Source organism: Equus caballus, chromosome 2, assembly GCF_041296265.1.
Source record: "Equus caballus isolate H_3958 breed thoroughbred chromosome 2, TB-T2T, whole genome shotgun sequence".
NCBI classification, from domain to species: Eukaryota; Metazoa; Chordata; class Mammalia; order Perissodactyla; family Equidae; genus Equus; species Equus caballus.
The window spans coordinates 90818446-90845114 of NC_091685.1; the positions used below are offsets into that span (position 1 = coordinate 90818446).

General features: G+C 41.5%; 1 protein-coding gene and 1 long non-coding RNA gene across 8 annotated transcripts in view; one reads left to right on the forward strand and one right to left on the reverse strand.

Moving 5' to 3' along the window:
- The window catches only part of LOC138923293 (uncharacterized), a 30952-nt gene extending 9915 nt beyond the window's left edge, over window positions 1-21037 (reverse strand). Inside the window, exons 1-2 of the long non-coding RNA XR_011436749.1 lie at window positions 20914-21037; window positions 19575-19725 (exon numbers count right to left, since the gene is read on the reverse strand). This is a non-coding gene — a long non-coding RNA (uncharacterized lncRNA). The remainder of the gene's footprint in view (window positions 1-19574; window positions 19726-20913) is intronic.
- NR3C2 (nuclear receptor subfamily 3 group C member 2) overlaps window positions 1-24941 on the forward strand; it is a 325844-nt gene extending 300903 nt beyond the window's left edge. For all 7 annotated transcript variants that reach the window (XM_023636455.2, XM_023636454.2, XM_070261544.1 and 4 more), the window contains exon 9: window positions 22217-24941. In XM_023636455.2, coding sequence (XP_023492223.1) covers window positions 22217-22372 — 156 coding nt within the window. In that variant the 3' untranslated portion in view covers window positions 22373-24941. The remainder of the gene's footprint in view (window positions 1-22216) is intronic.
- The last annotated feature ends 1728 nt before the right edge of the window (window positions 24942-26669 follow it).

The window sequence follows — 26669 nt, forward strand, 5'->3', positions numbered from 1 at the left end:
GGGAAAACTCGCCCAGGGACCAAAACCAGGGAGGCTCCTGCAGAGAGTCTGCGAAGGAGCAGTGCTGAGGTAAGATAAGGAGGCAAAAATAGGGACACAGGGAACCAGCCAGAAAAGAGTGTGTCCCCCACTGTGCAAATGAGGGCTCAGAGGGGCAGAAGCTGCAGAAAGGTCAGTTAGCAAACAGTCTGAAAACTGTTCCTTAGCCATAGCAACGAGGAGGTTATTGTGAAGAATAGCTCATTGATTCAACTCGTGTTAATACCCGTGAGGTTTCCAGTAACTGTCAGAAGCCACAAAGCAAACAGGGAGGAGAGTTAACTGAAAAAAAAGTAAAGGTGTTGTCTAGTAAACCTTCTTAGTAAAATTGCTTTAATGAATAGAAAATAAGTATGCATCTTTCTGTCATGTGATGGCATGTATGTAAATGAGCATGTTTGTTGGCTTTGGGGCTTTTTGCTGAGGAAGATTTGCCCTGAGTTAACATCTGTTGCCAATCTTCCTCTTTTTTGGCTTGAGGAAGATTAGCCCTGAGCTAACATCTGTGCCAGTCTTCCTTTATTTTTTGGGTGTGGGTCACCAACACAGCATGGCTGACAAGTGGTGTAGGTCCATGCCCAGGATCTGAACCCCCGAACCCAGGCCAGTGAAGCAGTGCATGCCGAACTTAACCACTATGCCATGGGGCCAGCCCCTGTAAGTGAGCATTTTGAATGTGAGTGAAAGTCTTTGTGTTTGTGTGTTTAAGTACAGCTAAGAAATCATAATAGCTTAGCAACCCCTCTCTTTGTAAATAACCCCAAAACAAACTTTATGACAGACCTTGACCCATGCATGAGTAATTTGGGATTAGTGAAAGCTTTGTTATATACTATATACATATATATATATATATGTACTAGATACAGACACAGATACAGATATGAATGTGTGCATATATATCACCCATATAGAGAGTTTGGCATCGAAGGCAGCCGTGATGCTTCAAAGCTGATCTTGCATTTCAACTCATGATTTTATCAGTAATATTGGTCCTGAGTCCTTTCTCTCCAATCTGGAAGATCATACTTTACTTATACCTTAATTATAATGACAGTTAATTTCCACTTGCAGCCACGGAACTTTGTCTCCTTTGGTCTTTCGTGGTTGGTCATGGTTTTCTGTGGCTGACTTAATGCAAAATCTAGGTTATTCCCTTACCTCTTTGGAAAAGGTTGATTTAAAACATTTATTTATCCATTTATCTGTCAATGGATGCTTGGGTTGCTTCTGTTGGCTGTTGTGAATAATACTGCTGTGAACATGGGTGCGCAGGTATCTCTTCGAGACCCTGCTTTCAATTCTTTGAGTATATTCCTAGTGGAATTGCTGGATCATATGATAATTCTATGTTTAACTTTTTGAGGAATCACCAAACTGTTTTCCACAATTTTTTACACTCCCACCAACAGAGCACAAGGGTTCCACTTTCTCCAAATCCTCGCCAACACTTATTTGCTTTTTTTTTTTATAGTGGCCATCCTAATGAGTGTTAAGCTGGTATCTCACTGTGGCTTTGATTTGCATTTCCTTTATGATTAGTGATGCCAGCCTGTTTGTCTAGTGGTTAGACCACCACTGCAGCCTGGATTTGTGTCCTGGTCAGGGTACCACACTACCTGTCTGTCAGTTGTCATACTGTAGTGGCTGCATGTTGCTGTGATGCTAAAAGCTATGCCACCAGTATTTCAAATACCAGCAGGGTCGCCCATGGTAGACCGGTTTCAGCGGAGCTTCCAGACTAAGACAGACGAGGAAGAAGAAGGACCTGACCTACCACTTCTTAAAAAATTAGCCATGAAAAACATATGAATAGCAGCAGAGCATTGTCTGATATAGCATCAGAAAACGAGAGGATGTTGCAAAAAGACCAGAGAGGGTTCCACTCTACTGTATACAGGGTGGCTAGGAGCTGGAATCTACTTGACAGCACTAACAATAACAGTTAGTGATATTGAGCATCTTTTCACATGTTTATTGGCCATAGGTATGTCTTCTTTGGAGAATTTTCTACCCAAGTCTTTTGCCTATTTGTTAATTGGTTGTGTTGTTGTTGTTGTTGTTGTTGAGGTGTAGGAGTTCTTTATCTATCCTGGAATATTAACCCATTATCAGATAGATAATTTGAAGATATTTTCTCCCATTCTCTTGCTTCTGTTTGTTTTGGTGTCAAAATCTTTCACTTACGAACTTAGGATGATAACAGACAGTAGTTTGTTTCTTTTAATCCTTAACTGGCAAAATTTAAAGTTGAGTCTGATCCTAATTTAAAGAGAGGGGGGGAAAAAGCATTTCTTCTTATGACAACTACTCCTTTGGCTTCATTATTAATTAAATTTCATAAGTTGCATGCCCACAGGACATGTGCTACTTGTTCACAGCTAGTTTTAAAAGAATGCTGGAGGACAACTAGGACTTGGCCTTGTCTGGGGAGGTATAAAGGAATTGTGCTTTCCAGTCCCACCTGATTCTGTGAGAGTTAAGATGCCATAGTGTGAGCTTTCTGGAAAAAACACAATATCAGGTAGAAAGAACTACTGTGGGTCCTGGAAGCCCTGCTCATAGAAAAATCGCATCTAGATCTAACCTGACACACAGGAATCTCTTCCTAATCTGAAATATATCTAGGGAAGATTTTGGAAAACTCTCTCATTGTCTAACACCTGTGTCAATAAATCCTCGCCTCTTATGCAGCTTAAATCCCTCTTCTTACAATATAAAATAACTATATAATACCTGGGATTTACCGGGTGCCTTTCTTCCTAAGTCCTGTCACTAATTCCTTCTAATATCTCCATGAGGCAAGGATAAGTAAATATTACTGTTTACCCTTAATCACCTCATCTTAATTCCTTTCTCCATAAAAAGGGAATAATAGTAATATTTACTCATTTTTTTACCTTTTGTATAGAGAAAGGAATTAAGACAGGGAGTGATTAAGTGCAGTTTCCCAGGTTCATAAATGAGAGAGGAGCAGAAGGCAGGAGTGGAAGAGGGGGAGAACCACCTGTGGGAGACATCAGGGCAGAGCGTCCCAGACTTGGCTTACTATTCTGCTGTCACCATCTTGAAATTCTTAGTAAACTTTGAACAGGGGGCCCCATATTTTCATTTTGCACTGGGCCTCACAAATAAAGCAGCCTGTCCTGGGCATAATATAATCTATTTAAGATTGTGTCAATCAGAGGAGATGATGAGTGTGAAGAGCAGTTTGCAAACTGTGGCACACCATGCACACAAGTCTGAAAGAAGGTAGCAGGTGTCTGAAAGGCAGAAAGCTTAAGTGGAGCAGGGTGTAAGAATTGAATGAAACAAGAGACTCATCAATATGCTGGAAAGGAGCCTTAAACCTAAGGCCTAATTTGACACAAAAAGAAATGATGAAGAGGGGCCAGCCCCATGGCCTAGTGGTTAAATTTGGTGTGCTCTGCTTTGACAGCCTAGGTTCAGTTCCTGGGCATGGACCTACACTCCTCGTCAGCAGCCATGCTGTGGCAGTGACCCACATACAAAATAGAGGAAGATTGGCACAGATGTTAGCTCAGGGCTAATCTTCCTCAGCAAAAAAAGAAAAAAAAGAAAGAATGAAGAAATTGCATAAGGGAGACAGACATTATTAAGCAATAGAAAAGAAGAATGTTTATTATTGGTGCCACTTTAGACTAGGGCATATCATTTTAAATATCTGAGATCAGAAAGGCCAAGACAATGCCAGTTGATCAATTTGGTTTATCAAGGTCATGGTTAAAGGGACTAGAAAGTGTATATAGTTTCATACACTGTCAGTCATCATTATTTGCAGTAGTATACACATAGTCGATCTTTATTATTTGCAGATTTTGCATTTACGAATTTGCCTACTTGTTAAAATTTATTTGCAACCCCCAAATCAATACATCACTTTCACAGTCATTCACAGACATGCACCAAGCAGTAAAAAACTTGAGTTGTCCGATGTGCATGTTCCCAGCTAGGGTCAAACAAGGCGATGTTCTGCCTTCTTGTTCCAGCTCTCATCTAGTAAGTGTCTTTTCTGTGGTCTCTTTGATAGCACATTTTTTGCATCTTTTTTGGTGATTTTTCTGTTTAAAATGGTCCCCAAAGTGCCCCTGCATTATCTAGTGTTCCTGCAAGAAGACTGTGATGTGCCTTATGGAGGAAATAAGTGTGCTCAATAAGCTTCGTTCAGGTGTGAGTTATAGTGCTGTTGGCCGTGAGTTCAATGTTAAGGAATCAGCAATAAATATCAATTAAGGAGTCTTTAAACAGAAACACACATCAAACAAGGTTATGTACTGATTTTTGATAAAAATGTTGTGACCAATAGCTAGTGGGAACCTAACCCTGAATTTCCCCTAGGAGCAAGGGTTCAGTATTTCCTAATTCACTGTTCGTAATGACTTTATAGAATGTAACTACAGTGAATAAGAGACTCAGCTGTAAATGTATGTGACCCACAGGGCCATAGGTTCAAAGGGAAATGACTCGTAATGGAACAGCCAACAATGGAAGACGTGAGTGATGGTGGCTGTCCATTTGAATGACAAATTCTGGAGCTTTAATTAAGCTGGACAGTCTTCGGTTACCTAGTTCAACCCCCTTATGTAAAAGAATTCTTTCTAAAGCATTTCCTAAAGGCTCAGAGAATCCATATAATGTTTGGAAAGCCAGATCTGACTACCACCATGTCACTTGAGTCACAGACTTTTTTTATATATATATTTTAATATTTCTGAAATCAGGAGACATCTTATACTTGATTTATATATTTTAGCAAACAACCAAAACCTTTCTCCCATAGCTGTTACCAAATCTCCAGTGTGCCTTCCAATCTAGGAGTCAGCAAACTTTTTCCATAAACGACCAGGTAGTAAATACTGTAGGATTTCTGGGCGCCATGGTCTTTGTCACAACTACTCAGCTCTGCCACTGTAGCATGAAAGCAGTCGTAGGTAATATCTAAGTGAATGAGCATGGCTGTATTCCAGTAAAACTATTTCATACAATTTTCGCATGTCACAAAATATTATCCTTTTGATTTTCTTCAACTATTTAAAAGTGTAAAGAACAACCAAAATTGAAAAAAACTTAGAAAAACTATTATTGGGCCAGATTTGGCTTGCAAGCCATACTTTGCTGACCCTCGATTCCTTCAACAGCATCATAGAATCAAGGGAATAAATTAGGCCACCTTGGTCTCAAGGGTCCCTGCTTGGATCAAAGACGCTGCCCCTGGCCAAGGGGGTCTGCCCCTTGCTGCTTAGTGTACTTTTTCTTTCTGAGATTGGAATAAGGATTTAACTGCTAAATCTTGATTTGACCAGATATTAAGGTTGGTAACTTATAAACATGAATTGGTTTAGATTTTTATATTGCTCAGTGTAGTGTATAGTTGCAAGAAGAATCTAGGAAATATTGGAAACAAAATTAGGAAAAGTTCATACTTCTATATACAGTAACATGCCAATGCATTTCAAATACAACCCTTTCATTAGACTTCCTTTGTTCAGCAATGTTCTAATTATCCCTTTATCTTTAAGCTCTACTTTCTCCTTTTCCATTGTGTCATTTTTCTTTGTGTTTTTCACATGTACAATAGACCTTATTCACAAGAAGGCGGAGCTGTGATCTAGAACGAGGCTTGTAATACAAGGAAACTTAAACGGGGTGGAAATTAAATAAATTTAAGTCCAAAAAAATTAGAAGGAAATTGAACCCATCTTGCTTAGCACAGCATCTAAACAACATATTCTGAAGGTTTAATATTTATCACTGACCAGAGATCAATGATTGGAGTTGAATTTATTATAAAAATAGTGATGACGATGTAACCTCACATAGCAATCAGATGCTAATGGATGGGGGCAGGCATGAGTTTTCAGAAATGCCCTTGTTTTTCATGAGATATTGAACAGTACCTGCTTCACACCCCAGCAGCCAGCCCATTCCTGGGCACCTGGTCTGGCCCAAACTGCCTGACCCTGCACCAACCTAGACCCAGGAACCAGCCCTGTGAGGCCACGTGAGATGACCCTGCCTCCCTCACTCCATCAGGCAGCTGGGCCTGTCTAGAAGCAGAGCCAGAGGTGCCCATTCTGTCCTGGAGTCCTGGCGTTAGCCACCCTCGGAGGGGATCCCCTGCTCTAGAATTTGCAGGCAGAGCTCATATCAGAGCAAGCAGCCTCGTTGAGGCTTGTCTCCTGCTTTAGGGACACACTTGAATCCAGTTGCCCGCTGTCCATGCAGGCTGACCCTTGGCAGAGAGGGCAGTTTTTAAAAATGGGGAATTAACAAAAGATTCCCCGTCCAGATGGTGGCTTTGCTGCCAGTATCTCCGATCCCCAAAGCATCCCACTAAGTTCCCCAGATGCCACATGCAGGCCTAGAATTAAGCTGATGCACTGAGCGTGCTTTGCTGCTAAGTTTGTGGGCCATGAAATGCCTTATAGTGACTATTTAAAAACCAATCTTTTTAGGTATTATTCTTATGGTATCTTTTTATTTTATTGAGATATAACTGACATATAATATTGTGTAAGTTTAAGGTGTCCAACGTGTTGCTTTGATACATTTATATATTACAATATGATTACCACTGTGGCGTAATCATCAGGTCACATAATTATCATTTCTTTTTTTGTGGTGGGAACAATTAAGATCTAGTCTCTTAGCAACTTTGGAGTTTATAAAACAGTATTGTTCTCTATAATCACTAATGCTGTGCATTAGATCTCTAGGACTTATCTCCTGGTTGCAAGTTTGTGCCCTCAAACAACATCTCCCTAATTCTCCCACCTCCTGGTAATCACCGCTGTGTTCTCTGTTTTTATGAGTTTGGCTTTTTTAGATTCCACATATAAGTGAGACCATACAGTATTTCTCTCTCTGTCTGACTTATTTCAATTAGCATAATATTCTCACTGGTCCATTCATGTTTTCACAAATGGAAGGATTTCCTTCTTTCTCACAGCTGAAAAATATTTCTCTGTGGGGTGTGTGTGTGTGTGTGTGTGTGTGTATGTATGTATGTATCACATCTTCTTTATCCATTAATCTGTTGACGGACACTTGGGTTGTTTCCATATCTTGGGTGTTGTGAATAATGCTGCAATAAACATGAGAGTCTATATATCTCTTTTCGTTTCCTTCAGATATATACCCAGGAGTGGAGTTGCCAGATCATAGGGTAGTTCTAGTTTTAATTTTTTGAGGAACCTCCATACTGTTTTCCATAATGGCTGCACCAATTTGCATTCCCACCAACTGCACAAGGGTTCCCTTTTCCCCACATCCTCACCAATACATATGTCTTGTCTTCTTTTCATTGTGGTTTTGATTGCATTTCCCTGATTAGTGATATTGAGCATCTTTTCATATACCTGTTGGCCATTTGAATGTCTTCCTTGGAAAAATGTCTATTCATTTCCTCTGCCCATTGTTTAACTGGATTTTTTTTTAATTTTTATTTTTTTCGGATGTACATCATATTTCGAATTCTGTATACATTACATCATGTTCACCACCCAAACACTAATTATAGTGCATCCCCTCACACGTGACCCTAATCACCCCTTTTGCCCCCCCCCCTTCCCCAATGGTAACCACCAGTCCAATCTCCAATGCTACATGTTTTTTTGTTGTTGTTGTTTTTATCTTCTACTTATGAGTGAGATCATATGGTATTTGACTTTCTCCCTCTGACTTATTTCAGTCAGCATAGTACCCTCAAGGTCCATCCATGTTGTCACAAATGGCCAGATTTCTTCATTTCTTATGGCTGAGTAGTAGTCCATCATGTATAAATACCACATCTTCTTTGTCCATTCGTCCCTTGATGGGCACCTAGGTTGCTTCCAAGTCTTGGCTATTGTGTATAATGCCGCAATGAACATAGGGGTGCAAGTATCTTTATGCCTTTGTGTTTTCAAGTTCTTTGGATAAATACCCAGCAGTGGAATAGCTGGATCATATGGTAGATCTATCCTTAATTTTCTGAGGATACTCCTTACTGCTTTCCGTAGTGGCTGCACCAGTTTGCACTGCCACCAGCAGTGAACAAGGATTCCCTTCTCTCCACATCCTCTCCAACATTTATTGTTTCCTGTCTTGTTAATTATAGCCATTCTGACCAGAGTGAGGTGATACCTCATTGTAGTTTTGATTTGCATTTCCCTGATAGCTAATGATGTTGAGCATCTTTTCATATGCCTGTTGGCCGTCTGTATATCTTCTTTGGAGAAATCTCTGTTCAGATCTTTTGCCCATTTTCTAATTGGATTATTGGTTTTTTTGTTGTTGAGCTGTATGAGTTCTTTGTATATTTTGGATATTAACTTCTTATCTGATATGTGGTTTGCAGATATCTTCTCCCAATTGTTAGGTTGTCTTTTCGTTTTGTTGATGGTTTCCTTTGCTGTGCAGAAGCTTTTTAGTTTGATGTAGAGCCAGATGGCTTCCCTGGTGAATTCTACCAAACATTCAAAGAAGACTTAATACCTATCCTTCTCAAACTCTTCCAAAAAAATTGAAGAGGAGGAGAGGCTTCCTAACTCCTTCTACGAAGCAAACATTATCCTGATACAAAAACCAGACAAGGACAACACAAAAAAATAAAATTACAGGCCAATATCACTGATGAACATCGATGCAAAAATCCTCAACAAAATACTAGCAAATCGAATACAACAATACATTAAAAAGATCATACATCATGATCAAGTGGGTTTCATTCCGGGGACGCAGGGATGGTTCAACATCTGCAAATCTATCAACGTGATACACCACATTAACAAAATGAAGAATAAAAATCACATGATCATCTCAATAGATGCTGAGAAAGCATTTGACAAGATACAGCATCCATTTATGATAAAAACTCTAAATAAATTGAGTATAGAAGGAAAATACCTCAACATAATAAAGGCCATATATGACAAACCCACAGCAAATATCATTCTCAATGGAGAAAAACTGAAAGCTATCCCTCTAAGAACAGGAACCAGACAAGGATGCCCACTGTCACCACTCTTATTTAACATAGTATTGGAAGTCCTAGCCAGAGCAATCAGGCAAGAAAAAGAAATAAAAGGGATCCACATTGGAAAAGAAGAAGTGAAACTGTCACTCTTTGCAGACGACATGATTTTATATCTAGAAAAGCCTAAAGAGTCCACTAAAAAACTTTTAGAAATAATAAAGGAATACAGTCAAGTTGTGGGATACAAAATCAATGTACAAAAATCGGTTGCATTTCTATACACTAACAACGAAGTAGCAGAAAGAGAAATTAAGAATACAATCCCATTTACAATTGCAACAAAAAGAATAAAATACCTAGGAATAAACTTAACCAAAGAGGTGAAAGATCTGTACACCAAAATCTATAAAACATTGTTGAAAGAAATCGAAGAAGATACAAAGAAATGGAAAGATATTCCGCGCTCTTGGATTGGAAGGATTAACATCGTTAAAATGTCCATACTTCCTAAAGCAATGTATAGATTCCACACAATCCCTTTCAAAGTTCCAACAACATTTTTTACAGAAATAGAATAAAGAATCCTAAAATTTATATGGAACAACAGAAGACCCCGAATAGCCAAAGTATTCCTGAGAAAAAAGAACAAAGCTGGAGATATCACACTCCCCGATTTCAAATTATACTACAAAGCCATAGTAACCAAAACAGCATGGTACTGGCACAAAAACAGACACACAGATCAATGGAACAAAATTGAGAGCCCAGAAGTAAACCCACACGTTTATGGACAGCTAATATTCAACAAGGGAGCCAAGAGCATATATGGAGAAAGGAGAGTCTCTTCAATAAATGGTGTTGGGAAAACTGGACAGCCACATGCAAAAGAATGAAAGTAGACCATTCCCTTACACCATGCACAAAAATCAACTCGAGATGGATTAAAGACTTGAATGTAAGACCTGAAACCATGAAACTTCTAGAAGAAAACATAGGCAGTATGCTCTATGACATTGGTCTGAGCAGCATATTTTCAAGTCCCATGTCTGACCAGGCAAGGAAACAAAAGAAAAAATGAACAAATGGGACTACATCAAACTAAAAAGCTTCTGCACAGCAATGGATTTTTTTTAATTGAGATGTATGAGTTCTTTATATATTTTGGATATCAAACCCTTATCCAATATATGGTTTGCAAATACTTTCTCTCATTCTATAGGTTCGTTTTCATTTTTTGATTGTTTCTTTTGCTGTGCAGAAGCTTTGTAGCTTGATATAGTCACACTTGTTGAATGTTGCTTTTATTGCTTGTGCTTTTGTTATCATATCCAAAAAATCATTGCCCAGGAGCTTCTTTCCTGTTTTCTTCTAGGAGTTTTATGGTATCAGGTTTTATGTTTAAGTCTTTAATCCATTTCGAGTTAATGTTTGTGCATGTGTAAGATAGGGGTCCACTTTCATTCTTCTGCATGTGGTTATCTAGTTTTCCCAACACCATTTGTTAAAGAGACTGTCTTTTCCCATTGAGTGTTCTTGGCTCCCTTGTCAGCTATTAGTTGATTGTAAATGCAGGGGTTTATTTCTGGGCTCTCTTTCAGTTCCATTGGTCTGTGTGTCTACTTATATGCCAATACCAAAATGTTTCAATTACTATAGCTTTGTTGTATAGTTTGAAATCAGGAAGCATGATGCCTACAACTTTGTTCTTCTTTCTCAGGATTGCTTTGTATTCAAAGTCTTTTGTGATTTCATACAAATTTTAGGATTTTTTTCCATGTCTATGAAAAATTCCATTGGAATTTTGATAGGGATTGTGTTGAATCTATAGATGGTTTTGGGTAGTATGGACATTTTGACAATATTAAGTCTTCTGACTCATGAACATGAGATATCTTTCCATTTGTTTGTGAAGTCTTGTCATTTTCATTGTACTGATCTTTCACTTCCTTGGTTAAATTTATTCCTAATTATTTTATTGTTTTGATGCTATCATGAATGGGATTTTTTTTTTAATTTCTTTTTCGGATGTTTCATTGTTAGTGTATGGAAACAGAACTGATTTCTATATGTTGATTTTGTATCCTGTAACTTTACTGAATTTGTTAATTACTTCCGACAGTTTTGGGATTGAGTCTTTAGGGTTTTTTATATATCAGATCGTACCATCTGCAATTAATGACAATTTTACTTCTTTCTGATTTGGATGCCTTTTATTTCTTTGTCTCTCTGGCTAGGACTTTCAGTACTATATTAAATAAAAGTGGTAAGAGTGAGCACCCTCTCTTGCTCCTGATATTGGAGTAAAAGCTTTCAATTTTTCTCTACTGAGTATAATGTTAGCTGTAGGTTTGTCATATATAGCCTTTATTATGTTGAGGTACATTCCTTCTATATTCAATTTATTAAGAGTTTTTATCATGAAAGGATGTATTTTGTAAATGCTTTCTCTGCATCTGTTGCGAAGATCATATGATTTTTATCTTTCATCCTATTAATATAATGTATCACATTTATTGATTTGCATATATTGAACCATCCTTGCATCCCAGGGATAAATCCCACTTGTCATGGTGTATAATGCTTTCAATGTGTTGTTCAAGTTGGTTTGCTAGTATTTTGTTGAGAATTTTTACATCTATATCTATCAGGGATATTGGTCTGTTGTTTTCTTTTCCTGTAGTCTTTCCCTGGCTTTGGTATTGGGGTAATTGTGGCCTCATAAAATGGGTTTGGAAGTGTTTCTTCTTCTTCAATTTTTGTGAAGAGTTTGAGAAGGATTAATGTTAACTCTTCTTTAAATATTTGGTAGAATTCACCACTGAAGCCATCTAGTCCTAGGGTTTTCTGTGTTGGGAGGTTTTTGACTACTGATTCAATCTCCTTACTTGTTATCGATCGTTCGCATTTTCTTTTTCTTCCTGATTCAGTCAAAGCAGGTTGTATGTTTCTAGGAATTTATCCATTTCTTCTAGGTTATCCAATTTGTTAGCATATAATTGTACATAGTACTCTCTTATCTTTTGTATTTCTGTGGTATCAATTGTAATGTCTCCTCTTTCATTTCTGGTTTTATTTATTTGAGTCTTCTCTCTTTTTTTCTTAGTCTAGCTAAACGTTTGACAATTTTGTTTATCTTTTCAAAAAACCAGCTTAGTTTCATTGATTTTTTTCCCATTGTTTTTCTGATCTCTATTTCATTTATTTCCACCCTGATCTTTGTTGTTTCCTTTCGTCTGCTAACTTTGGGCCTAGCTTGTTGTTCTTTTTTCTAGTTCCTTGAGGTGTAAAGCTAGGTTGTTTCAGATCTTTCTATTTTCTTAACATAGGCATTTATCACCATAAATTTCCCTCTCAAAACTGCTGTTGCAGCATCCCTTAGGTTTGAGTATGTTGTGTTTCCATTTTCATTTGTTTCAAGATATTTTTTTATTTCCCTTTTAATTTCTTCTTTGACGCATTGGTTGTTCAGGAGTATGTTGTTTAATTTCCACATATTTGTAGATTTTCCAGCTTTCCTCTTGTTGATTTCTAGTTTCATACCATAGTGTTCAGAAAAAATACTTGGTATGATTTCAGTCTTCTTAAATTTGCTAAGACTTGGTTTGTATTCTATCATATGGTCTATCAAGAAAAATGCATATTCTGCTTCTATTGGATAGAATATTCTATACATGTCTGTTAGGTACATTTGGCCTAATGTGTGGTTCAAGTCCATGTTTCTTTGTTGATTTTCTGTCTGGATGATCTTTCCATTGCCGAAAGTGGTGTATTGAGATCCCGTACTATTTTGTATTGTTGTCTATTTTCCGCTTCAGAGCTGTTAGTATTTGCTTAATATGTTTAGTGCTCCAATGTTAAATGCAGATATATGTACAATAGTTATATTCTTCTTAAGCAACTCTCCCTTTTATCATTATATATTGACTTGCTTTGTCTCTTGTTACTGTTTTTGGTTTAAGTCTATTTTGTCTGATATAAGAAGTATAGTTACCCCCACTTTCTTTTGGTTTTCACTTGCATGGAATGTCTTTTCCCATCCCTTCACTCTGACCTTATGTGTATCCTTAAAGCTGATGTGAGTCTCTTGTAGGTAGCATATAATTGGGCCTCGTTTCTTAATCCATCCAGCCACTCTGTGCCTTTGATGGTGAATTCAGTGCATTTACATTTAGAGTTATAATACCATTTTATTCATTGTTTTCTGGTTGTTTTATATTTCCATTGTTTCTTTTCCCTCTGTTTCTGCTTACCTTTTGTAAATCAGTGATTTTCCATGGAGGTATACTCTGTTTCCCTTTTCTTTATCTTTTGTGCATCTTCTCTAGGTTTTTGCTTTGTGGTTACCATGAGGCTTCCATAAGACATCTCATAGATAAAACAGTATATTTTAAGCTCGTAGCAACTTAACTTCACTCGTCTACAAAAGCTTCACCGTTTTATTCCCCCCTTTTATATTTTTGATGTCATTAATTTCTTAACAAATTACAGTAGCTAAAATTATTCTTAATACTATTTTCCTTTGAGCCTTATACTATAGTTAGGTGGTTCACACACTGTCCTATTACAGAATTAGGACTTTCTAAGCCTGACTGTGTGTTTACCTTTATCAGTACATTGTGTACTTTCGTATGTTTGCATGTCACTGATTAGCATCTGTTCATTTCAGCCTGAAGAACTCCTTTCAGCATTTCTTGCAAAGCAGATCTAGTGGCAATGAACTCCTTCAGCTTTTGTTTGTCTAGGAAAGTCTTTTTCTCCTTCATATCTGAAGGATAACTTTGCCAGGTAGAGTATTCTTGCCTGGCATTTCTTTCCTTTCAACACTTTGAGTATGTCATTTCACTCCCTCCTGGCCTGTAGGGTTTCTGCTGAGAAATCCGCTGATAGCCTAATGGGGGTTCCTTTGTAGGTTACAATCTTTTTTTCCACTGGCTGTTTTTAAAATTCTTTATCTTTGATTTTTGATAGTTTCATTATAGTGTGTCTTGGGAAGGTCTTTTTGCATTGAGATGATAGGATGATCTATTAGCTTGGTGAACTTGGATGTCCAGTTCTCTCCCCAGGTTTGGAATTTAATTAAACTTTCTGCTCCATTCCCCCTTTTTTCTCTTTCTGGAACCCTTATTTTTCTAATATTAGTTCTTTTGATAGAATCCCTTATATTACAGAGGTTTTCCACACTGTTTTTCATTCTTTTTCCTTTGGTGTCGTCTAACTGGGTTATTTCAAAATCCTCTAACTCACTTATTCTGTCTTCCATTTGTTCTGCTCTACTGCAGATGCTCTCTATTGTGTTTTTCATTTTATTCATCAAGCTCCTCAGGTCCAGAATTCCTGCTTGGTTCTTTATAGGGATTTTTCTCTTTGGTAAATATTTCATTTTTAACCTGTGTATTTTTTAATTGTCTTTTGGAATTTTCCTGTAGCTCATTGAGTTTCTTCAAAGTAGCTATTTTGAATTCTTTATTAGCTAGATCACAAAATTCCATCCCTTTGAGCTTGGTTATTGGAGAATTGTTATCTTTTGGTGATGGTGTGTTTGATTTTTTCATGTTCCTTGTGGTTGTGCATTGCTTTTTTCACATCTAAAGGAGAAGATATAATTTAATAATTTAAGCAGACTTAAATCTTTGCTAGTTGCCCTCCAATGGTGTATTCTGTTCATTGGCACTCTTATTTTCTGGAGTTTTCTCTGCCTTTGTGGGTACACCTGTTCCACTCTTTTTGCTGCCTCTTGTGGCAGAATTCTTAAGCTTTTATGTCTTCTCTGGTTCTTACAACCTACTAGCTAGCCACTGGAAATCTCTCCTTTGTTTTGCAGAAGGGTGGCGCTATAGCTCAGCTTTGTGGTTTTTCCATTGCCCATAGATCCTGGCCTGTTTTCTGAGCATACTTCCTGTCTACTGGAGCTCACTCTTGCCACCCATCTCAGGAGTGTGCACAAGGACCCAGCCAGAGAATGGAGGGAGGTATGAGTTTAGCACTTGGGGTGTTGGGGGTGCCAGAGAACAGCTAGGGAGATCCCCAGGTGTGGTACTCCCAGAGGCTCATGGGTGGACTTCATACTGAGCACAGTCAGCAAGAACTGTGTGCCTTTAAAGCCCTTTGATATTCTTTTCTGCCTCTTTCCCAATCTCCTCTCTTCTCCCAGTCACAGAGGTCCCACCTCAGTACTCTGGCTGCTACTGGAGAGATACAGGTTTCTCCAGCTGTATCCCACACCACTGGAGTAGCTGGACACTCACTCTCCACTCTCCTTTTCCTCTGCAGGAGAGGTTGGGGCCACCTGATAGTTCAGCCCCATGCAGTGTTGACTTGGCAGGGGCTAGGACAACAGCACTAGTAAAGTTCTTTCCATCTCCAATGTGTCCAAACTCGTTTGGTTTTTTCGCTCCAGTGGCATGCTGGAATCTCCCCTTGGGAAGACTGGACTTGTGCAGTTTCTCTCTTGTCTGTGGGTATCTGCCCAGCTCACCACTCTTCTGCAGCATGAGAGGTGGGGGTAGGTTTGCTGTTCGCCTGGTTCCACAGCCTGCACCCAGGTCTGTCTGCCTATGATTGGATGCACAGGTGGGCGAGACTCCTCCCAACTCCCTTGGCATGTAGTGCTGGATCTCACAGCTCCCACAAAGGTGCTTTTGTTTGTGGATGGGTGACTAATTCTTTGTTGATAAATGGGGACAAAAAGAAGTAACTGTCCTATGCCACCATGATACTGATGTAACTCCCTGATGGTATCTTTTGATACTTTTCCTCTTGGTCACATCTTGGAGGCCCTCAAGACTCTCCTAAACTCTGCCTCTAGGAGAGCCTGCCAGGAGCACTCAGTGGGGTAGTAGCACTGTGGGGCCTGGTTTCCAAAGGGAATCCGCAAGTAAATAGTGGTCTAACTTTGTTGTTAAAGGGTGTGTTTTCTTCTGAGTGTAGAAACAAATGCTACTAAATTTGGGGGGCTTTTGTTACTTTGCACTTTGTTGAGACATCACCAGCCAGAGAGAAGCAGTCCTGCACAGTCGCAGGACTCTCACCTGTGCTCACACAGGCATCTTCCAGGTTGGCCTGCGCTGGTGGAGATTGGGGATTTTGAATGAAGCCCAGACTCCTTATATCATCACTGTGTGTCATTTCCAGTGTTCACAAGGCTATTGCCGGAACACCTGGAGTAAATAATTGCTGGCCATTTCTGTCTATTACTATTACAGTATTTAGAATTGAAGCTGTATATCCTTTGCCCCTAACCCTATCAGTATAACTGGCTAAAATTCTGGTCTTTGAAAATAAAGCTTCAGACCTGCTCCCAATGGTCATTTCAGGCAAAAGCTCGATCTTAATTAGGTGAAAGTTCTGGAGTCGGCAGATTAACTTATGACAAATGAACATGCTGTTGAAAACACGTGGGACCCTATTTCAGAGGCTGTGATCATTCAGGTGCTCCGTCACCACTTCCTGATTGTGCGACCTTAGAACAGCAGCACCGCACCCTCCCTACATGGCACCCCAAGAGAGACCATTGCTCACGGTGGGAGCCTGCACAGGAGCAACCACTGGCTCAGTAGAGGGAGTAGGGAAAAGGCAGTAAATAGAGCTTGATGGCTTTACTTTTTGTAGCAAGCAAAGTGCCATCCGTTGCCCTGTGACCATCCATAGGCTCCTCTGCAGCCCTGGCAGCTGTGGCCCGTTGGGCTGGATAAATCGTGCTGAGCTTCAAGCTAAACTTCTGTGACCCCAACAGATGCATTTTGTACAGAATGAAAAGTCAACGCACAGGACTTTCTCTGATTCCTAATAATGTGGGACTCTTATTACTGATTATAATTAGGGTTCTTGCCACACCATGTAGCCTGGTTTATTTACCAGGAAGGGCCGGTGAGAATCAACATGGAGGTGGCAGGCCCAGCCCGGTCATTGGTCTCATTGTAATTAAGGCATTCGTGCTGACAGGCCAACAGGGTAGAGCTTTTATCTCTGTAGCTGCGACCACCCTCCCCACACCCGTCCCTCTAACCACAGTGAGCAGTGATTGGGGCTCATGGTGCCCATGGCGTGGCGTGCATACGAAGTCATGTTAACACCCAGCATAAACAAGCCAAAGGAAATCAGAATCAATGAGAAAGGTGAAGGGGGTTAGTATTGTATACTCAGTTCTGCATTGTTACCTAGCGCCACTAAAATGAAGATGCCCATTTAAATTACCCAGTTTGTGTTTTGTTTCATTTTGATTAAAACTAGCAACACACTGCCCTAAAAAATATACTTTTGAAATAAGTATTCCTAAGCAATTTAGAGCTTGGAAGAAGTCAGAGAAACACTGGAATGAGGACCTGAGCCCCTTTAGCCCTCAGTGCCTCACCAGGGCTGCATGGAAGTAACATGGAGGGGCCACTCCTGGATGCCAGGGGGCTGCGGAGGGGGTTCCTGCCTTCAAGGAGCTTGCAGGCCGCTTAAGGAGCTGCAAATGTGAAAAGTTACACCCCTAAGAGATGTGAACCACAGTCCAAAAGAGGAAGTAGTGTGACCTGGCTCCTGGCTAGTTGTCAAGTAAACTGGAAAGACCAAGGTGGCATCTGTGAGTTCAGAGAAGAGGAAGATTCCTTCAGGCCGGGAAGGGATCCATGAAAGAAAGAGCCTGGGAAACAAGCAGAAGCAGCCAATACTTAACATCATTTGAAGAGAGAGTGACATTTTTGAAAAATCCTTCCATGGCAAGTAATTGTCCAAGGAAGCTACTGAATTTTCCCTGGGGAGTATCCACACAGTCATCCTGAAGTGATTTCCTTTGAAAGGTGGCCTGTGAGGTGCTCTGGCTTTTCCCCCCCTCACACCAGAACTGGCAGGCCCTGATGAACTCAGCTCTTCCCTGATGGTTTCTGGTGTCATTTAGTGATGGTCAGCCACCATCCGGTGCCACCTTCCAGGCTGTGACTGCAGCCGGCCCTGCCTCCACTGACTCTGTACCTGGGCCAGCTGCCAGTCCTGCCTGAGATGGGGTTGGGCACTGCGTCTGGGGAGGGCATATGCATTCTATGTGCTTGTACCCTTGTTTCCTGGCTTCTCTGGGCTCAAGCAGGGTCCCTGCTGGCTGTGTTCCTTGGCATGTCCCTCTGAATTGCAATGGGGTGACACTCAGGAGATGCCCATGCATGTGTGTAGCGTGACCGTTGGATCCATCGCCATGATACAGCAGTTTGGCTTAAGAACTAGTGTCCATTCTGGCTGGTCCATGTCCCTGCCGACTCAGGTGTTCATTATGTGACTCTCACCCAGCTCTCAGGGCCTGGTCCCCACCTCTTCATGCTCTGACCACCTGCAGTGTCACCCTTCCTGTGCTCGTGTTTTCCAGTAGGGGTGGCACCCTTGTACCGCAGCAACAGCCCACCTCAAACTTCTGCTAAGGGCCAGGGCTCCAGGAGTCCCGTCCTGAAGGCCCCTGATACACTGGCCACGACAGGCCAGGGTTATGAAGGGTCGTGGGAGGGCTCTGTGCATCAGTGAGCACTTGATGGGCAGAACCTGCATCCTGAACCAGACCGGCACGTGTTCTCCTCACTCAGTAACTGGGGGCACCTGGCTTCGATTCTCACAGATGATCCCTGACCTCACCAACTGCAGTCACTGGCTCAGGACCCGCTGGCTGGAGTCCTGCAGAGGTTTTCAGCCTTGTCCCAGGGCAGGGAGGCCCAGCAGGCTTCTGAAGCAGCCAGCACCTTCTCATAGCTGCTGAGGCCCCCTGAGCTCCCAGCCCCAAGGGCATCCTGGCCACCCAAGAGGAAGGAGCAAGCCCTTTCCTTAGAATGAGTAGTGGTGGTGGTGGTTTCCTTTGAGATGTGTGCAGGGTCAGGTGCTCAGCCTGGGGATGCCAGGCTGACCCCACATCCTCCAGTAGGGCCTCCATCCCTCTGCAGCTGGCTGAGGCATTTCCTGTAAACAGAAGCCCGGGTATCAGCTCATGACTGAAAATGAGCTGCTTTCTCAGTCTATGAAACATGGAACAGAGGTGGGCGGGAAATGCCAGCCCCAGGTTAATGTGCATGGTTAGTGAGTAGTGTCTGGGACACTTGTCCCCAAGCAACCTGCGAGGAAAAACAGCCGAGCCCCCAGTCTCTCTTCATTCTGCTCTGTTTTCTCAGCATCTCCTAGGTGATGCTCGGTGCTGAGAACACATTTATGCGGGTGCTACAGATAGGGACAGAAGCACTGAGAAGGCCTGGAACTGTCCCCATTAACAGGTTCACAGAGGTGCTCCGGGGCATTCTGCCTTATGTTCAAGAGCTGATTTACTCTGCTCCTTATCTCCTATTGCATAGATGAATCGGCATTGCGGTGGCCTGTTTACAACTAGAACCCCTAAATGGCCCTGGCCCTTCCAGGTAACTGGTTTCAGATGTCAGTCGGTTGGCTGATAGGCGCCACCTCATGAACTTCCCAGTGCTCTGAACCCGCCAAGTGACCCCACACTTGCTCCGATCCATGCCCTGATGGTTGCATGGCTCAGCCTCACCTCCTCCGGTCACCTGCCAAGGCCACTTTTTCACTCTGACCACCCTTCCCAAAGCAGTACCTCCTCCGTCCGCTGTCGGCTCCCAGCGCCGTCAGCACCTGACTGACTGTGTCGTTGCCTCTCAGTAGAACAAAACGTAGACTCCCTGAGAGCAGGGCCTCGTGTTGCCCGCACTTTCCTGGCGCCTGGGCCAGAGCAGGTGCTCAGGAACCTGGATGGAGGGAGGAGGAGGATGAGTCCTGGAGAAAGACCTTGGCCCTCCCCAAACCCCCTGTGGCCTGAGGACAAGAAGCCTTCCTCTCTGCACATGAATAAGGCCCAACCCCAGAGCTGTGAAAGGTGTGGCTGCCAAGCAGAGTTGGCCTAGTAGGGGCCGATATTGCCCAGAAACTGAGAGGTCTGCCCTTGAGTTAAAATTTACAAGGAAAAACCATCCTCCTTCACAGCCCTGCAGGCACCCACACGGAGGGACCTCGGGGAGAGGCTGGATCAGGGTGAACTCGAATCTGTCCTGAAGCCGCAGCAGGTGCGCAGGGCTCTGCTGTGACCCACTGAAAGGCCTGCCCCGCAGTCTGCACTGCCGACTCCTTTGTGGCACCACATCTGGGGAGCGGGGCCTAGCGGGGCTTTTAGCTTTCACAGCCACCAGCCTGCCACCAAGAAAACAGTAAAGACACTTGCCGGCCCAATTCTCTTTTAAGAATCTCTTCCCTGGAAAGGCAAAGAACAAAGTTCTCCTGTCCTTCATTTTGTAGAAGGGGGCACCCAAGGACCAAGTTACACAAAGATGACTGAGATACTGTTACTACCCCCATTTCACAGATGTGAAAACTGAGGCATGGCATTCACAAAGCAAGCACGTGTGTGTGAGCATGCCCAGAGTGGATGGCGATTTGGGTTGTTTCCCAGCTTATTTGGCCCCAACATCATGTGGGTGCAGAATACTTATTAAATCTCAGAGTCCTTGGAACCTTAGGGAAATATCGCTCTGCCAACGGAGGGCATACGCAGGCACAAAGAGAACACGAGATATTTTTCCTGATGAGATTTACTTGATTCCTGGTTTGTACTGAAGGCCTTTACCACACAGTTATTTACTACCCGACTCAATTTAAACTTGCTAATTGAGTTAAAAAATCCTGAGGGGGAGAGTTTTATAGATGTATTTTCACTAGAATCACTTTATTAAGACTATAAAGTTATTTTATGACATGTAATATTAATATAGTCTGCTTTAATACAGTGGGAAATGACCAAAAGTCCTTTTTCCATAATGGGATATGGAATTAAGAAAAATTAGAATGTATTTTTCTGATTTGAAATTATACCCCTAGTAAATAAAGTAGCAACCAGTATTGCCACACTGCGTTTGTGGGTGGTGGTTTTTTTTTTAACTTACAGAATTGGGAGTGGTTCCTATCCAGAAAGAAGAGAAAGGTCCTTGGGTCACAGAGAAGGGAAAATGGCTGGACAGGCGAGAAGACATAAACGTTGATGCTTTCACTCTCTCTCTCCAAATCAGCCTGAAATAGAAAGTGGCTGAGACTAGATGAATGGATAAAGAAGATGTCGTATATACACACACAATGGAATATTATTCAGCCATGAGAAAGAAGGAAATCCTGCCATTTACAACAAATGGATGGACCTTGAGGGCGTTATGCTAAGTGAAATAAGTCAGACAGAGAAAGACAAATACTGTACGATATCATTTATATGTGGAATCTAAAAAAGCTAAACTCATAGAAACGGAGAATGGGATGGTGGTTACCAGAGGCTAGAGAGTGGGGGAAATGGGGAGATGTTGGTTAAAGGATATAAACTTGCAGTTATAAGAGGAATAAGTTCTGGGAATGTGATGTACAGCATGGTGATTATAGTTAATACTGTATTATATACTTGAAAGTTGCTAAGTGAGTAGATTTTAAATATTCTCACCACAAAAAGGAAATGGTAATTATGTGATAGGATGGAGGTGTTTGCTAATCATTTTGTGGTGTATGTGTATCAGATCAACCCATTGTACACCTTAAACTTATACAAAGTCATATGTCAGTTATATCTCAATGAAGCGGGGGTGGCAGGGGAGTAGCTGAGAAGTCTCAGCCATGCCCCTAGCTCAGGGCTGGATGCCTGAAGGAAGGTGGCAGGATGAGAGCCAGGGGGCTGCCAGGGGAAGTACTGGCTGCCCCCATGGCCACAGCTCCATTGGCAGGGCCTAGAGGGGGCCTGGCACCTGCCAGCAACAGTGCTCAATCCTGCCCTCACTCTCCTGGACATCTGCCACCAGGGCCCTGAGCAAGCACCTGCCCCTCCACCTCCAGCCCACCTTCCAGCCTGGGGAAGGCCCATCGCCAGTGTCCAAAGATAAACCCATGTGCCTGCCCCTCCCAGCTCACACATTTGGAAATGAGAATTTGATGAGAGCAGCTCAGTCACCTAGCCACTGTGAACTGTGTGACTGTGTCCCTGTTGTTGCTGATACACTCAGTCCTGGACAGTTACACAGCTCTTTGCTGTTTGTGTTGCATGAAGGACCTTTTACATGACAGGTACCATGATCACCCTTCTTCCTCCACCAAGACAGATGGTTTCCTGGTCAGACCTCTGAATGTTGCTCTTTTGAGTTTCCACCAGAGGGATCCAGGGACAGGGATGGCAATAAGGCCTCCATATCACGTCCCCTCTCTTCTGTGTTGCAGCTGGTGAGTGACCTGTTGGAATTTTGCTTCTATACCTTCCGAGAGTCCCAGGCCCTGAAGGTGGAGTTCCCGGCGATGCTGGTGGAGATCATCAGCGACCAGCTGCCAAAGGTGGAGTCTGGGAACGCCAAGCCCCTTTACTTTCACAGGAAGTGACAGAAGACGTCTTACCAGGAGAACTTTGCCTTAAGTTTCCCCGTGTTATTCTGCACCCACGAAGGACCCAAGAAATCATATTTTTAACCTGTGATGGTTGATTCACACTTGTTCAGCAGTTTCTCAAGTTTAAAAAATCATGTCAAGGGTTTGGAGCCCGGAAAGCATTTTGACGTGGATTTGGCAAGACCTGAGCAGTCGAAACGATTCTTTCCCCTCCAATCCCCAGCGCTTAGAAACATGTTCCTGTTCCTCTGGATGAAAAGCCATATCTAGCGAATAACTCTCTGATTTTGATATTTTAACAGATGGAAGTTTTAACTCTGCCATGTAGTTTCTGGTATCGTTCGCTTGTTTTAAAAGGGTTCAAGGACTAACGAACTTTTTAAAGCTTACCCTTGGTTTGCACATAAAACGTATAGTCAATATGGGGCATTAATATCCTTTTATTATTTAAAAAACACAAAAACAAAAAATATATACAGATTCCTGTTGTGTAATAACGGAGCCCGTGAAGCGGAATAGCACCCTCTGCAGGTCTCTTTTTCGCCCACGTCCTTCTGCATCACTGGTATACACACCCTTTAGCGTCCATTTATTATTTAATTAGAATGGATAAGATGTTAAAACAAATGCCTTGGTTTAAATTTCTAGTATCTATTGTGTTGGCTTTACAAATAATTTTTTGCAGTCTTTTGCTGTGCTGTACATTACTGTATGTATAAATTGTGAAGGACCTGATATAAGGTATAAGGAACTTTTGTAAATGAGACACATACAAAAAAAAAAACTTTAATGGTTAATAGGATGAATGGGAAAGTATTTTTGAAAGAATTCTATTTTGCTGGAGACTATTTAAGTACTATCTTTGTCTAAACAAACAAGGTAAAATTTTTTTTTGTAAAGTGAAATGTTCTGCATGCCTAATGAACCGTTTACAGTGTATTTAAGAAAGGGAAAGCTGTGCCTTTTTTAGCTTCATATCTAATTTACCATTTTACAGTCTCTGTTGTAAATAACCACACTTAAACCTCTTTGGTTGTCTGTAAGCCTTTCTACTTTTTCTGTACTTCTGTTTTGTCCTCGGTCTCCCGCTCCGGGTGTTCGTGGGGCTTGAGCACGTTTTCCGGCTTCTGCTTCATCCTCCTTCCATCGGGGAGCAACACGCTGCGGTGTCTGCAGCTCCTTGAAGGTGTCACTCAACAGCACACATGTGCGAGAATGTCCTGGGAGTGCTGCAGCTTTAGAAAAGCTGCCTCTTTTCTTTTTTTCCTCAAGAAGCAGAGTCAGCTCTAGGAGAGCAAGTCTGGAAACGCCATGGCTCGGAGAGCACGGTTTCATCCCATTTTAGAAGATCGAATTTTCTCCTTTGGGAAAAAAATTCCATGCACTCTCTCTGTCTGTGAAAGATGAAATGTTCACTTCTGGTCTTGGAAAGGGGTTTTGCACTCCGAACTGGGCAAGGGAACACTGGGAGGTCATTGCAGGATGCACTGGGGAGATGCATACTGGCACGGTTTGGTCAGAACGGCGTGGAGACCGCACGATCATTAGAGGGTTTTTAGATTTTTAAAAGGTAGGTTTTAAAAATAAATTTTATACATAAACAAACAGTTTTGGGAAAAAAAACTACAGATCATATAAGCAAGACAGTGGCACTAAAATTTCTAATTCATTAATCTGTTGGGCACTGATGCAACTTATGGCTTTTCTCTTGCCCCAAATTGCAAACGTATGTATCTTTGGGGAAACAACAGTATGATTGCACTAAATAAACTCCTTTGAATAGAGGCCAAATTAATCTTTTAAAAGTGATGATAATCATCAGGTACTCAGTGAAATCACATTATTTTCCAAAACCTAAAAGCTGGAGAAGCCCAAGGCCGGGAGAAGGCAGCGTTGGGATCAACACTTTTCTCCAGGGTTCACCATGCAGGCAACATTATCTTGTCTTTAGAAGACACCTGCCTTATGCAAGGGGAAACCTGTGAAAGCTGCATTCAGAGGGAGAGGTTTTCTTACATAATTTGCAATTTCAGGAATTTAATTTATAGGCAGATCTTTAAACACAGTCAACTTAACACGCACAGCAATATGAAAGCCACACTAGAAAGGTGATAAATACACAGCATGCAGACTGGGAGTTTCTAGAAAAGAAATGGCTTACAAGAGCAGCTTTTAGCTCAGACTTATTTTTTATGAAATTGGAATTTCGACGTAACCAGGATTGGGATGGAGACGGTCTGCATCAGCTTTTTGTATTAACAAAGTTACTGGCTCTTCGTGTGTCTCCGGGTAACTTTGCTTATTAAACAGCAAAGCCATATTCTAAATTCACTGTTGAATGCCTGTCCCAGTCCAAATTGTCTGTCTGCTCTTATTTTTGTACCATATTGCTCTTAAAAAATCTTGGTTTGGTACAATTCATAATTCACCAAAACTTCTTCATAGAATTAAAAAACACACTAAATTAGTTTAAAATGAAGCAATTTATATCTTTATGCAAAACCCTATGTCTGTCTTTGCAAAGGACTGTAAGCAGATTACAATAAATCCTTTACTTTAATCACCTGTTGTTTTGGAAACAGTTCATTTGAATGTCTGTAGGAACACCTGGATTTTGTGCCCTTATAAGTCTTGATTATATGCGCTTCTGCCTACATCCAAGATGGAGTAACAGTTTTTTTCCCCCATGTTAGAAAGAGCCCTGTGTTAACCACGTGTTATTTATACTCTTTGGGGACTGATAAGATGCCTTGTTTCTTACTGCTAATATTTGGTTCACTAAAACACCCTGTAGCAGTTTAATAACAGTTACTGCTACCAGGTAACTGCTAAACACTGTCTATCCATTTCCTCCTTTATCTTCACAACCACACGAAAGCATGTTCATTTCAGTCTTTGAGACTCACTGTGAGAGCAAGTGCCCTTCTGACAAGTTCTTCCCCTACGCAGTCTTGTCTCGCTCTCTCACCCCAGTCTTCTTGGGCTGTCAAGAAACTCAGCTGTCCATGGCCATGATGCTTCCCCCACCTCTTACAGGCTGCCTCCCTTGATTTCACTCCTTAGTATGGACCACAAAAGAGCAGTAAATAATTATCAGCTCATTTTAAAACTAAAAAACATTTATTTCCCACAAGATACGTTCAAGTACGTTTTTAACGTGTCTAACTGTGGCTCATTCAAACTGTGTGCTTTCAGAAAGAGAAGACTATTTGAGAGTTAAATTCAGCTTTGCTTTAACACAGTAGTTAGACGGGAACATAACCTAGCCTTAAACAGCACAGGAAAAATATTTTAAAAACTTTAGTCGTGTGCACAAATTTGTTTGCAAAACATCTACTATAAATGAAGGTAATTTTATATCCTAAAATTTATGCAGTTTGAGCAGGGTTTTCACAGACAGCCCCTAAATGAAACAAAGCCATCTTAGGATGTGAGCCCACAGAGGCTAGCGGGAGGCCACCCCAGTATGCACCCTTGGTTAATGTGCATGCCCTTTCTGTATAGAGGCTCATTCTTGGGTCACGTATGACTGTATTTCTAAGAATTTCTAAAAGTGCTCTCAGGCCCAAAGAATCCAGCTGCACATGTAGGAATCATTAGCCAGGAACTAAATTTCTGCCACTGAGACAGCCAGCCACTATATGCCGAAGCAGTAAAAACTATGCATAGAGATGCATATATAATTAGGTGTTTGTTTGCTTCTGTATGTTAAATGCCCCTGGAGCAACTAGAAAACATTGTCCCTTTATGTTAAAGTCAGCTCTAACATAGTGTTTGATAAGCCACAAGTGTACGTAGACTAAAATGACTTGATTACAAGTAACTCTGGCACTTTAATCTCAAATCATCCAGTTGCTAGTGCAGCAGTTTTCTTGTAAATAAAGCAGTGGCTTTCCAAACAACACTGGCTACGAGAAGATTAAGATCTTATCTTAATATTCCCCATGGACCAAGACTGTATACCAAAGCAACGTGAGCAATGGGGCAGAACAGCAGGTAGTTGCAACCACCCAAAACTTAGTGGTTTAAATCGACCAGCATTTATTATTTCTCATGAGTTCATGAGTTAGCTCAGGGGGTTCTGCTGATCTGGGCCAGCTTGGCTGCACTGGGCTTGTTCACGAGTCTGTGGTCAGCCAGTAGTTGACTGGACTAGGATGGTTTTGTTCCACGTGGCCTCTCATCCTCCAGTGGGCTAACCTGGGCATATCTTCATGGTAGACGCAAAGGCTCTAAGAAAAACAATGGAAAGGTTTAATACTTTTCAAGCTTCTGATTGCATCGTTTGCTC